Source organism: Apodemus sylvaticus, chromosome 19 (assembly GCF_947179515.1).
Source record: "Apodemus sylvaticus chromosome 19, mApoSyl1.1, whole genome shotgun sequence".
NCBI classification, from domain to species: domain Eukaryota; kingdom Metazoa; phylum Chordata; class Mammalia; order Rodentia; family Muridae; genus Apodemus; species Apodemus sylvaticus.
In genome coordinates, this window is record NC_067490.1 from 18,222,224 (window position 1) to 18,236,982 (window position 14,759).

General features: G+C 46.8%; 1 protein-coding gene across 6 annotated transcripts in view; it reads right to left on the bottom strand.

Moving 5' to 3' along the window:
• Ank3 (ankyrin 3) overlaps positions 1–14,091 on the bottom strand; it is a 600,128-nt gene extending 586,037 nt beyond the window's left edge. For all 6 annotated transcript variants that reach the window (XM_052163460.1, XM_052163459.1, XM_052163463.1 and 3 more), the window contains exon 1: positions 13,788–14,091. In XM_052163460.1, coding sequence (XP_052019420.1) covers positions 13,788–13,844 — 57 coding nt within the window. In that variant the 5' untranslated portion in view covers positions 13,845–14,091. The remainder of the gene's footprint in view (positions 1–13,787) is intronic.
• Positions 14,092–14,759: the final 668 nt, after the last annotated feature.

Consider the following 14,759-nt stretch of genomic DNA (forward strand, 5'->3'; position numbering starts at 1 on the left):
GGCTAACCTTTCTCCTGCTCTATGAGGTATGAGGTACACCCTCTCTTCCCCAGGATCTTCCTTTCCTGTGACTTTAGCCTGTTCCTCCACATGTGAGGACCTGTTTACACACTTGCATATGAGAGACAGAACCCTGTCACACAGTATCATAGGCACGTTCTCCTGCACATTTCTTGACTTCGATTGCACCGTCACATGTTATGCTATGCACTTGTACATTTTACAGACCCGTCAGAAGAACTGAGCCCTGGGTCTGGAGCTGTAAGGAGAGGCCAGCAATACTCTTTGCCTCCCTCATGAAATCTTTCATGTCCAGACTCTGGCTGCAATCTTTCCAAGGCAGGAAGAATGGATTCTCTCTATCTTAACCATCAAATAATTCCTTCCAGAATCTCTATCTGGAAAACTACCTCACAAAAAAATTGCCGCCACTTCACGATAAAAGCAAAACAAGCATAAATAAAAACCTGGGAGTAGAGATGGAGGCTCAGACGAAAGAATCTAATGTTCTCTGGCAGAGATTTTATGGGAACAGTGTCTTCTTACCAAGATAATCAACAGTGGGAATGCTTCTTATTAACATATATTAACAGATACATAGTGGAAATGCACCTCATTAACATATATTAACACAAATATTTGTCCAGAGTGAAGCTGTTACAATCGGAGCTTTGCACCTTTGTTTAAAGAAGAGATGACTCTCCGGGATGCTAATTTCAATTGCCTGAGGCAGAGTTGCAATGAGAGTTCTACAGATGTTATATCTTCAGTGGATTCAAGTCGAGTTTGTTAGGTTCCTAAAGGTCAAAAGAACTTCAACACGGCCTCAAGGAAACTATATAAGTAACTGCTGTCCAACAGGCAATGACTTAGGTTGGGTGTGATGGTGTATTAGTCCCAGCATTTGGGAGGCAGACTCATGCATGCGACAGTGAGTTTGAGGCCGACCCAGTCATCGTAGCCTATACGAGACCAGCTAGGGCTATATACAATGAGACTGCTTTAAAAACATTAGTAAAGCCATTTTTCACAAGAGGAGAACATCAGTATACCTTCTGGGAGCCTACTGTCCCTAGGAGACAGAATAAAAGGCGTCACCCCAGTAGTACACACCAAATGCCACCAGAGAAGGCTGTTCAAAAAATGCTACAATACCGGAAAATGTGAATAATGGCTGATGGGAGGAGAGCCGGTGAGGTGGGACCGAAGGACTGCCAGGGATCAGAAAGTTCAAATAAGGAGAGGGGTAGTGTCTTTGTTATGGTTTCACTGCTGTGAACAGACACCATGACCAAGACAACTCTTATAAAGGAAAGCATTTAATTGGGGCTGGCTTACAGGTTCAGAAGTTCCGTTCATTATCATCAAGGCGGGAGCATGGCAGCGTCCAGGCAGGCATGGGGCAAGAAGAGCAGAGCTGGGCGTTCTACCTCTTTATCTGAAGGCTGCTAGGAGAAGACTGGCTTCCCAGCAGCTAGGATCAGGGTCTTAAAGCCCAAGACCACGGTGACACACCTACTCCAACAAGGCCACGCCTACTCCAAGGCCACGCCCATTCCAAGCAAGGCCACGCCTCTTAATAGTACCACTCCCTGGACCAAGCCTATACAAACCACCACAGATAGAGAAGAAAAGAGGTTTGTACCCACTCTTGGGAGAATACAAAGGCAGGAAGCATAGGGAGGGTTCGAGGTTCAGTCTGTCAGGGCAGGAACAGCATGTGTCCTGTCCATGTTTGCATCTCTTGTCATTTTGATAAAAGCACAGAATCCAACTAACTCGCAGAGAAAAGGATGTATATACCTTAGGGGTTACAGTCCATCTCTGAAGGTCGCTCCAGCTGGTACTCAAAGCAAGATCTTGAAGCATGGTGAAACACTGCCTATGGGCTTGCTCCCAGGTTAGTGGTTAGCTAGCATTCACATACGGTTCAGGTCTGCCTGCCTAGGAATAATATCCCCACAGTGGGCTGGACTCTCCTACATTAATTAGAAATAGCAAAAACAGGCCCCCACAGACACACTCATGGGCCCGTCCGATGAAGCCAATCCTTCAATGAAGGTTCCCTTTCTACAGGCAAGTTAGGTTGGCAACCAAGTTAAGTTTCACAGCACACATTAAGTCATCATAAGCATGAAGCCGCCAATCACGTGACTTCTAAGGGCGGAAGTATAGAGGTAGCTTCTGGGGCTTAGCTTGCTTCCGCTTTTATATTGGGTACAGGACTCCAGCCCAGTGTATGGTATCACTCACTGTCCCTCAGCGTCCAGGCAGGTCTTTCTGCCCCCCCCCCCATAATTAACTCGATCTAAAACTCTCCCTTACAAAGAAGCCCAGAGCTTTGTCTCCTAGGCGGTTCTAGATGCTGTCAAATGGACAATCTGCATCGCCCCATCGCAAGGCGGAAGGAAGGAGACATTTGAGAAAACCGATCTAGTAGCTCAAGGGAAAAGAGAGCCACCCCTAAACCAAAACACAAGGACTGAAGAGCTGTTCCCCAGGCAGAATTGAGACGATGTGTACTTCCTGAGAACGGGGCGTGGCCTCACCAATGACTCAGATTCCTAACTGGAGTACAAGATGTTCACTAACGAACAGAGAGAAAGCTTCTTTAGGGAACTGCATGAATAAGCATCCAGCATCAACTCACACCTTGGAGTCTTCATCCACTAGAACGTTCTGTAAGATGCCACGGATGAGCTTTGATGGAGAGCTCTACCACCGGAGGGATTTCAGAGCCTGGGGACTCTTTCTGTGGAAACTGTAATAGCGATTTTGTGGCGAGTGCCTGTCGATGCCATCATAGAAAGTATCGCAACTCAGAGAGTGACTCGCTTTACAGTTCTTCAAGTGCCTGATAAGTGACAGGCTGATCGGCTGTCATTCTGAGCATCATTCAATAGGGACTCCATGGACATCCTTATGAATCAAAGCCACGTGCCTTCTACCCAAGAGGAACTCAGAACTCCAGCCAGATTGCAAGTAAGGAAAAAGCTATAAGAATATTTGAATTCCACTGGACGGTGGTGGTGCACGCCTGTAATCCCAGCACTCAGGGAGGCAGAGGCAGGCAGATTTCTCAGTTCGAGACCAGCCTGGTCTACAAAGTGAGTTCCAGGACAGCCAGGGCTATACAGAGAAACCCCTGTCTTGAAAAAACCAAATCCAAAAACCAAAAAACAAACAAACAAAAAGAATATTTGAATTCCAGATCATATGCCCATTAGCCTGAAACTGTAGACTAAGCGAACACAGCTAATATTTCAGAGAACGCGGATGCAATGAAGGCTGGAGAAAGATCTCAGAGGCAGTGCGCTGCTTTAGGTTTCATACACAGCATCACCCATGTGCACACACAGTTAACATCGCTAAAACCTTAATGAGATGCTAAAAGACAATCTTTTAAGCCAAACGTTTAAAGTCTCTGACTGAAGACTGAGATGAGACTTTCTAAGTTGTTAAGGATGATGACGCAGATATTATTTTGAAAAGAGTAATGCATACATGAAAAGGTCATAGGCACACATACAAAGTATGAGCATACTGTAAGAAATCTCAAGCAAATGAATTAGCTAATCACGATTCCATGCTGGCTTAGGGTTTCTATTGCTGTGATGGAACACCATGATCAAAAACCAAGCTGATGACTAAAAAACCAAGAATGTATTTTGGTTACACTTCTACATTGTAGTTCATTGTTAAAAGAAGTCAGGATGGGACTTGAACCTAGAGGGGAGGAGCTATTGCAGAAGTCATGGAGGAATGCTGCTTACTGGCTTGCTCCTCATGGCTTGCTCAGCCAGTTTTTTTTATAGAACCCAAGTCCACCAGGTCAAGAATGTCACCACCCACAATAGGCTGGGTCTTCCCCCGTCTATCACTAATTAAGAAAATGCCCTACAGTCGTGCCTACAACCCAATCTTATGGAAGCATTTTTTTAACTGAGGTTCCCTCTTCTCAGGTGACTTTAGCTTGTGTTGAGTTGCCATTTAAACTATCTTGCACAACGGATCCCTTGCCAAACTGATATACAAACACATCACCATTAAACAAATACCTTTTCTTTCTCATTCATCCCCAAGATCTCCCACTAAAAATACGAATAACTTTTAAAATCCTACTGTTTACAAGTTCAAACACATTAAAAGTTTAGTCTCGGGGCTGGAGAGATGGCACAGGGGTTCAGAGCACTGACTGCTCTTCCAGAGGTCCTGAGTTCAATTCCCAGGAACCACACAGTGGCTCACAGCCATCTGTAATGGGATCCGATGCTCTCTTCTGGTGTGTCTGAAGACAGTGACCATGTAGTTACAGAAAACAAATAAATAAAACTTAAAAAAAAAAAAGTTCAGTCTCTTTAAAATAGCCAATCAAATCCAAAGTCTTTTAACATTCAACATCTCTCAACTATAGGTTCCTGTAAAATTAAAAAATTAAGTATAAACTTTCTTACTTGCAGAGGGAAGGGCCAGGGTATATAGTCACAATCAAATCAATGCAAAACCAAATTCTCAAAATGTTAATAACTCAACATCCAACATCCGATATCTGAAATTCACTTATGATCTTCTGGGCTCCTTCACAAGCCTTGGCCACTTCTCCAGTTCTGCCCTCTACAGCACACACAGCTTGTCTTCTGGCTCCAGCTGACTCCACTCCACTGCTGCTGCTGTTCGTGGTTATAATCTCATCTTTAAGATGCTGGGGTCTCTACTGAAACTGGGCTACACTTTTACCAATAATCTCTCCTAGACTCTCTTCATAGTGTCAAGCCTCAACTTCTCCACACGACCCGGCCCACCTTCAACCATGGGCACTCACCTACTGCTAAAGCTGCGCCTTTACTAATGGCCTCTCCTGGCCTCACACAGTAACAAGCCTCAGCTGCTCTCCGTGATCCCCTTCATGCCTTCAAAACCAGTACCACCTGGGTGATTCTTACACAACCAAGTTCAGCTGCCAGTAAAAGGTAAAAAAGGTAAAGACCTCAGCCTCTTCCGGAATTCTTTGGGCCCTCAGGAAACTCTTCCCAGAAGATTTCATCTCAGTGATGCTGGTCTTTTCTTAATCACCACTAACTTCTCAGCTAACCAGCATCAAGCATCCCAGCAAAGCTTAGGTTTTGCTTTAGCGGGGTCCTGGCATCTTGTTAACGACAGGTGATTCTTCAGCCCCAGCTAACCAGGAAAAAAAAGAATCTTAATTCAAATTAACAAGCAGGTCCAGCAGAGTCACAAAACTTCACAAGCCATTGTTCCATCTTCTGCACTGTTCTCAACATTGTTATCTTCCAAGCTCCTACACAACAGCTTCCTGAGCTCTCAACACTCAATGACTTTTTTAGTCCAAAGTTCCAAAGTCCTTCTACAGCCCTCTTGAAAACAACATGGCCAGGTCTGTCACATCAATACCCTACTACACTGGTACCAACTCGTCTTGATTAGGGTCTCTGTATCTGCAATGAAACAGCATGACCAGAAAGCAATTTGAGGAGGAAAGGATTATTTGGCTTATACTAATGTATTGTAGTTCATCACTGAAGGAAGCCGAAACAGGATAGGAACCTGAAGGCAGGAGGAGCTGATGCAGAACACCATGGAGGGATGCAGCTTGCTGGCTTGTTCCCCAGGGTTTGCTCAGTCTGCTTTCTTATAGAATACAGGGTCAACTGCCTGAAGTGGCCCTACCCACAATGGGTTGGACTCTCCGGCATTGATCATTAATTTAGAAAACATTCTATAGACCTGACCATAGCCCCATTTATTCAGGCATTTTCTTAATTGAGGTTTCCTCCTCTTCAGTGACTCCATATTGTATTAAGATGACATAAAGATAGCCTGCATGCATCTCAAAAACAAAAAGAAGAGGAGGAGGGAACGTTGTTCTAGATCATCTTCAACTATACAGTAAGTTCAACACCAGCCTGGGATTTTTTTTTTTTTTTAATGTGAGTACATTGTTGCTCTCTTCAGACACACCAGAAGAGGGCAGTGAATCCCATTACAAGTGGTTGTGAGCCACCATGTGGTTGCTGGGAGTTGAACTCAGGACCTCTGGAAGAGCAGTCAGTGCTCTTAACCACTGAGCCTTGTCTCCAATCCCAGTCTAGGCTTCTTAAAAGAAGAAGAGGATGAGGAAGTGGATATATATATATCACAACCTTTGATACAGCAAGATATTCCATACCTTCTATACCCAAGCAGAAATTTAAACATCCACTAATTTTAATTAAATATTTATTATACTGCATTCTAATTCTATAAAATTTGATAGTGCCAGAGGCTAATCAATCTGAATTATTCAAACCACAAAAGTATCAAGGAGGCCTGGGGGTGGTGGCGCACACCTTTAATCCCAGCACTTGGGAGGCAGAGGCAGGCAGACTTGAGTTCGAGGCTAGCCTGGTCTACAGAGTGAGTTCCAGGACAGCCAGGGCTACACAGAGAAACCCTGTCTCGAAAACACCAAAAAAAAAAAAAAAAAAAAAAAGAAAAGAAAAAGAAAAAGAAAAGTATCAAGGAACTAACTAATATATTTAAGAATCAGAGTCTCACTGAATCACTGCCAGATGTGACGACGCTTCTTGGTTATCAGCTTGATCACATCTGGAATTGAATAAAACCCAAGCAACTGGATACATCTGTGAGGGATTTTTTTTTCCTTAATTAAATCATTTGAGGTGGGAAGACCCACTGAGATGGGAAGGCCCACCTTTAGTCTTGGCGACTGTCTTCTGGCACCGTAAATAAAGAACATGGAAGATAAAGAACATGGCCTTCCTATTTATACTCTTTCCAAACATCACGTGTCCTCCAACGGGTCTTGCCTCAGCAAAACACCACATGAGTCTGTCTTAGCAAAACACCCCTTGAGTCTGTATCACTTGACATATCCAAAAACTTCCACTTCAATACTGAAGACCCAATGAGACATTGAGCCTTGTGGACTGAACAACTATTGGATTCTTAGACCTTCCACTGGTAGACAGCTTCTGCAGCCACTGTTAGACTAGATGAATAATATAGCCTGTGTGCCATTCTAATAAGTCCATATGTGTGTGTACATATAAATATAGAATGTATATATACATATATATGTATAGATACATACATACATATTTACATATGTATATATGTGTGTGTACATATACATATAAACTATATATATATATATAATACATATAGTTCTCTCGTTTTTCTCTCATCCTTGCCCTTATCTCCCTGTTCCCCTCTCTCCCCGTTCTTTCCCCTCTTTCCATGTAGTCATGGCCAGCTCTCATCCCTCTATCTTCTCTTTCTCTCTTCACTTCTCTGTCTCCTTTTCTCTTCCTACTTTTCTCTAATAAAGCATTGAAAATTAAAAAATACATATAGACACACATACACATACACACACACACATACACGTGTGTGTGTGTATGTATATATATATATATATATATATATATATATATACTGATCCATATATATATATATGTCTAAAAGAAAGTTTCATTTTTAAAAGCCTCAAGCTCACTTTTTCTTTGTCTTGTTTGTTTCACTCCCTCCCGCTCCCTCCCCTCCCCTCCCCTCCCTCCATCTTTCCCTTCCCTCACCCTCTCTTTCTCCCTTTCCCTTCCTTCTACTCCCCCCATCTCTTCCCTTACCCTCCCTTTACCCTCTTCCTCCCTACCCCTCCCCTTTCCCTTCCCTCCCCCTTCCCCCTCCCTTCTCCCTCTCCCTTCCATTTCCTTATATCAGTATATATATATATATATATATATATATATATATACTGATCCTCTAGATCTACAGGGACACACTGCAGGCCTGCCTTCCTCTTTCACCTACCCTGGAGTCTCAGGCTGTGTTTGTATCTGTCAGCCTGGAGTCACAGACAGGAGCCTAACATGACTTAGCCACTAAGCCTTCTCTCCAGCCTCCCAGTGCTAGGTTCTTAAACGCCACAGGAGAGCTTTCTTCAGTTAATTAGGAATGCTTCACCATTTGTCACTGCCATTTTCCCATTCCCCCATCCAAGGTCCCATCCAACATCTGTTCCTGGCCTGGCTGAGAGGACCAGGACCGTGGTGCGCAAGAGTCTGATGAGCTGACTTCAAGCTCCAGAACCCACTTAAAGGTGGAAGGAGCGCACTGTGTCCCCATTCCGTTCCTAACCCGGCCCCCAGCACAGCAGAGAGATCTTAGAGTTAGTCCTGTAACACATTCTGTACCCACCCACGGAAATGGAAACTTCTGGGTCACAGAGAACCACTTAACCTGACAACCAATGCCCGTTGCTTCCCAGAACAGTTGTCCTGGTCAGCGGTCAGTGCTTCCACAGTAGCAGGTGAGGCTGGCTGGTGTTGACTCCTCAGCCCCACAGCTCAGAAGAACAAGTCTCCCCTAAACCTCACTTTACTTCAGTGCACTCCGAGCACCCATGACTGATGCAGTGAGACAGAAACAGAGTATTGGCGTGCAAGGACTTCTAGAAGACAGTTATGGTTGATCACAAATGAGAACGGCCAGTTCCCTGCTATCTTTGATCTTCACTCTGGGTTCTTTTGTTCCTTTAGGGATGATTTCTATCCTGTCCCCCCACCCCCAGAGAGAAGAGTGGGGAGGAAGGGGAAGGGAGGGAGAAGGTGGGGAAGGGGGGGAAGGGGAAGGGAAAGGGGGAGGGAAAGGGAAGGGAAGGGGAAGAAGGGGAAGGAGGGGGAGGAGAGGGAGGGAGGAGAGAGAAGGTGGGGAAGGGATGGGGAGGGAAGAGGAGGGAAAGGGGGGAAGAAAATAGAAGGGAGAGGGAGAAGGGAGGGGGGAAGGGGGAGGGAAGGGAAAGGGGGAGAGAGGAAGAGGGTGAAGGGAGGGTAAGGGAAGAGATTGGAGGGGGGAGTAGAAGGGAGGGAAGGGGAGAGAGGGTGAGGGAAGGGAAGGATGGAGGGAGGGGAGGGAGAGGGAGGGAGTGAAACAAACAAGACAAAGAAAAAGTGAGCTTGAGGCTTTTAAAATGAAACTTTCTTTTAGACAGCTAAGAAGACAGTAGGACAGTAGGCAGAAGAAAGTAGGACAGGAAAGGTTTCCCCCCCCACACACACACACACTCCTGTCCCCCATTCTCTATTTATTTAACCGATTGTTTTATTAAGGGCTGATTAACATTTCTGGAACTTTAACCAGTGCTAAATTAAAGAAAAAACAAAAACAACAACAAAAAACCAAACAGACATACAACACATGAGCAGACGTTACCCATGAATTTTGAACCAATTTTACCCCATTCGTGCCTGCTTTAAAGATGAAGAGAAGCTGCCCGACAGGAATTGTTCTGCATGCTAACGGGGCAGCCCAGCTGCTGCTGAGTCACCAGGGTTATCTTTGAAACCTGTCTGGGAAACAGCATTTCCAGAGCAGTAAGAAACCCCACACTCTTCAGTCTACGACAGCACCAGAATTAACTCCGGGTTCAGCCTCTTTGTCCTGCAGGCCAGGACCAAAGTTCATGCTCACACTGATTCTCCAGGATCCCCCTTCCTTAGAGTTATCTGGAAATGGGAGGAGTCTGTCTGTCCAAAGAAATGACAGAATAATTTACTTCATGTTTTTAAAGTGATGTCACCGGGGATTATTAACAGATTCTACCAGGTGGTGGTGAGTTTATTGAGCGGAGTTGAAGCTGAAGACATAAAAGTCATGTGGCTCTCTGCCTCTTGCCCATTGGTATGTCATGCCCGTAGAACTTCTCCAGATAGGAAGCTGAGGGTTAATTCCCTAAAAACATCAAAGAATCATATCTAATTTTTTTTAATTGCTAGTCACACTTGCCTGGTCAAACCAGAAGCTTGTGGATTTCTGGAAAATATCGATGACCCTTTTGAGTAGAGAAATCTACTGGGAAAGTTTGCCCACACTCCAGAGTGCTGGAGCAAGTGCCCAAGGTGGCTTCAGGCAGAACTGAGGATTCCAGACCCGTTACCCATGTCTCTTAGAGTCCAAGGGGTGGGGGCGTGGGGGGAGAAGTATACAGAATCCTCAAAGACAGGCTACCCATAATCCTAATCCTAGTAATACTTCCAGTTTCCAATGAATAACTAGGCAGGGTTTGAACATTACATTCCTAAGAGAGGGCTAAAAGCTTCGTAGAGGTCAGGTTTAGCATGTGTTAAGACCCTAAGTTTCATCCCTAGCATGGTAAAAAATAAAATAAAATAAAATAAAATAAAATAAAATAAAAAGGTCTACTAGAAGGTAGACAAACATCACAGAAAGTTCAAAACCTAATTAATGCCAGCTGTGGGATATGCATACTTTCACAATCCTAGCACTGAGGACTCAGGAGACTGAGGCAGGAGGGTAGCTAGTCTGGAATCAAGAGCATGCATGATCTTGTCTTAGGGTGAAGAAATGGGGCCTACAAAAATAGAATGCAATTTAACATTTGAAAAAGTGTGTCTTCAGGGCTGGAGAGATGGCCCAGTGGTTAAGGGCACTGATTGCTTTTCCAGAGGACCGAGGTTCAAATCCCAGCAACCCCATGGCAGTCCACTACTGTCTGTCACTCCAAGACCTGACACTTTCACATAGACACACAAGCAGGCAAGACACCAATGCACATAAAACAAAGGCAAATGTTTTTTTTTTAAAAAAGTGTTTTCTCATGATATTGGATAAAGAGGAAAGGATGCAGTGTAAAAAGCTCCATTTTTCCAGGTTTCCCTTGTGTTAAGCTAGCATAGTCACTGTCATTCAGACTGGCAAGAGCCAAGATCAGGAACATAGGAACAGGTCAGGTAGCAGGCACAGGGAAGGTCACACCAGGCCTGGCCAAGGTCAATAGTGCTCGTGGTCTTTTCAGAAGGCTAAGTGTTAGTGAATGGAATTTGGGGAAACGGTAGCAAGGCCATATTTGCCCACGTTCTAGCTCAGAATTACTCTCATGTAAAAAGCACCCAGCAATCATTCTCATTAATTTCTACCATTTTGTTAAAATGAACTAAAATATGCATAGGCTAGAATGTCCCATCATGTCCCATTTAGATCATATTTCTCCATAACTACAGCGACACACAGGGAGAAAAGATATATGCAATGTGTGCATTAAAAAATGCATTTTACTATTCAGCCATTAGAAACAATGAATTCATGAAATTCTTAGACAAATGGATGGAGCTGGAGAACATCATCCTAAGTGAGGTAACCCAGTCTCAAAAGATCAATCATGGTATGCACTCACTAATAAGTGGATATTAGCCTAGATAATTGGAATACCCAAAACATAATCCACACATCACATGAGGTACAAGAAGAACGGAGGAGTGGCCCCTGGTTCTGGAAAGATTCAGTGTAGCAGTATAGGGCAAAACCAGAACAGGGAAGTGGGAAGGGGTAGATGGGAGAACAGGGGGAGGGAAGGGGGCTTATGTGACTTTTGGGGAGTGGGGGGGGGGCCTGAAAAGGGGAAATCATTTGAAATGTAAATAAAAAATATATCGAATAAAAAAATGCATCTTTTAAAGACTGGGGAAGATGGCACTCCCCCCCAGGGTGGGGGGGAATGTTTGCTGTACCTGACTGGCCTGAGTTCAGATCCCAAGAGCACTGGTAAAACTGAACATGGTGATACACATCTGTTACCCCAGCTTACCTATAGTGAGATGGGGTGGGGGAGTGGAGACAGGAGAGTGCCTTTAAACTCTGGGGGCAACGGCCTGGAATACACAGCAGCAAACAGGGAACCCTGTCTCAGAGAAGGTGGAGGACAAGAACCAGCACACAGACACACACATCACCGTGTTTTCTCCCAGTGGGTTCTCTTAAATAATTAACCAATTGGAGGTAATCTATATGAGGAAAATCACCTAGAAAGAGGACACTCATATTCTCTTCAATGATCAGAACCCACTGGGTTTCTGAGATGACTAATCACTGTGAAAGGAAACACATCGAGGTCCGGAATAAAGAAAAACCGCAAGGCTGGTATAGCCACCCCACGGAAATGCAAACAGACTCGTGATTCAATGTCACCCTCAATTCCAAGCAGGGGACCTGTCTCCCCACTGTTCAAGTGTCCATTCTTAACAATGGACAGATTAAGGAAACGCGTTCATTTATGTCTTCACAAAGGGATCCATGAGAAACATTGCCAGTTAACAGTCAGCTCTTGCCAGGTCCAGACACAGCTCCTGTTTCCACCCTCCGCTGACTGAACGGAGAGAACCTGGCCTCCTCCGACACGGTGAGTAGCTGGATTAGAAAAGTACCCAGATCGCGCTGTTTTAGAAGCGGTTTAATTTTTGCATTCCCTTCCAGCATAGGGCATGTGCCTCCGAAAGATGCACTGGGTTGAGCCCAGGTCAGCAGATTCTACTGAGGCCTGAAGTGCTGGGGCAGCAGTCTGCCTTCCCCTGGGCCTGCTGCCTCCCTCAGACTCCCAACTGACGCCTACCTGGACTAGCCACCCTCCTGCAGTGAGAGTCTTACCTCAGGGAGGTAAGACAGTTTCTAAGCGAACAAGAACGTGACCGTTTCTAAATTTAGACAGGACACGCTTATTCTCCCACAAACAAAATCAAAACTCAGAATCAAATTGCAAGAAAATGCGCGCGCACGCGTATGCACGCGCGCACACACACACACACTTATTTTGTGAACCTTGGTGGGTCTTTTTAAGCATTCTGGGAGCTTAGGGTGTGGGTGTGTGTGTGTGTGTGTGTGTGTGTGGCATGAAGCTAAATGAAAGGCATGAATGAGCTAACAGATGTCAAACTAAGTAAACCGATGATTTGAGCCTGCTCCAGGGTGTGTTTAAAAAAAAAAAGTAGTTATTTGTCGTTATGAATGTACACAGATAATTTTTTCCGGTCTCAAAAGTTAAGCAAAAGAGTTATTTTCCTCCTCCTGACATGCACACACCCCCATACGCGGGCCCAGCCCCCACTCCCCCATCCCCCAGGTTTCTTGGGTCCCCTTCAGGATGCATTCCGTGAACACGCCTTCAACACTGACAGCCCCAAGGCTTACAGAAGCAAGGTCTGTGGGGAGGCAGGAAAAGAAACTGGAAGCTACTGCTGTGTTCCTCAAACACCTGGTTTGGTTGTTTTTTTTTTTTTTTTTTTTTTTTTTTTTTTTTTTTTTTTTTTTTCCCTCTTGGCGCGTTTCTCTCAGATGCCAGAGGTGGGGGGCGGAGGACGGGGGGGGGGCGGGGAGAACCCACCTCGAGCCGCCCCTTGGCACTGCTACCATACCCGAGGGCTCTGCATTTTTATGCCCCAATTTCGAAAGCATGCAGTCGTGCCCCTCCGCTCCCTACTAAGTAAAGAAAAGAAAAGAAAAGAAATCCGAACTGAAGGTTAACTTTGCCAGCCAGGTGACTTCCCCGTTAAAGGTGCAGTGGACACGGGATCGTGTCCTCAGGCAAGTTCGGCCTGGCGGTGAACACGAAACCCAAAGACGCGAGTCGCAGCTGGGCCCGCCCGCTGCCCCGCGCCCGGGGTTGCTTTTCCCGAGCAAATGCCGAGAGCCAAAGCCCCGCGTCCTCGCCTCCCTACTCCCTGGGGACGCTGGGGCTTGCGGAGCCCGCTAGGAATTCGCGCTCCGGGAGGGAGCCAAACTCCTGTCCAGTCTGGGAGCAGCGAGACGGCGATGAGCAGAGTCAGTGTCCCCTCCCGGGCTTCCCAGGCCCCCCATTCAAGAACACCGGGCTCCCCTAAGGTCCCCGTGTCCCTTGGTCTCCTGGGATCGCAACTCCAGCCCACCATCGCCGCAGAGGTGGAGTGGAGGGAGGCAGCCACAGGTGGGGGGGCGCTCACCTGCTCAAGATCGGGGCTCCCCGCGCCCACTGGGGACGAGGTGCCCGAGCAGGCCATACGGTGGGCACCCACGCTCTCCTCCTTCCAGGAACTCGGCTCTGCGCGCCGGAGTCGGAGTCTCCTCAACTCCCGATCCAAGGACTGCACCCCCGGGAGGGAAAGTGGGGGGAAGAAAGTTGGGCCACGGCTCGGGAACGCGCAGCGCCGCCCCGCGCCGTCTCCTCCCCCTGCCGGGCGCCGCCAGGTTGCTGCGCGGTTGGCTTGCGGGGGGCGGGACAGCCAGGTGGAGGCGCGGCGACCCGCCCGGGCCGCTGCCATCCGAGCATGCCCAGTGCCGCGTCCGCCGCAGGGTCCCCGAGACAACCTGGGCAGAGCTGCCTTGAGAGAGCCTGGGGCTTTAGAAGAAGGTTGGGGAGGTGGGGGTGCATAGCAAGGGCGACGGACTCCCACCCGGGTGGACTGACTCCCAACAGGCATCCCCACGATGTCCTCCCCTAGTGATGGGTTTGTGGTGTTTGTCCTGTTTGTCTGAACTTAAGAGGGCACCGGGCAGCGGTGTAGCTTTAGCTTATATTGTTCATTTTAGAGCGTAAAATCCACTGGGCAGCGGGAACCACAGACACACTCCTCAGAAACAGAGTTCCAGTCTCGAGTCCACGCCATCTGGGGACCGCTCGCTCGTCGCGCTGACGACTCCCAACTAGACGTTCAGAGCAGCCCCCCGCCCCCGCCCGTGTGCCCTGGCGGAGCCAGGGACTGAGGCAGGGGCTGAGCCCTAGTTGGCTAGGAAGCTGAGAGCAGGATCTCGGAGTGTCCTCGTTTCTAAGAGGTCAGATGACAAGGGACAGCTGGCTGTACAGGCCACTGGGAACTCAAGGCAGGAAAGCATCTATATGAGCCAGGGCTCTCCCAAAGGGAGCGCCTTTCCCTGCATCTGTTTGTCCCAATCAGCCAGAGGGACGTAGCCAGAAA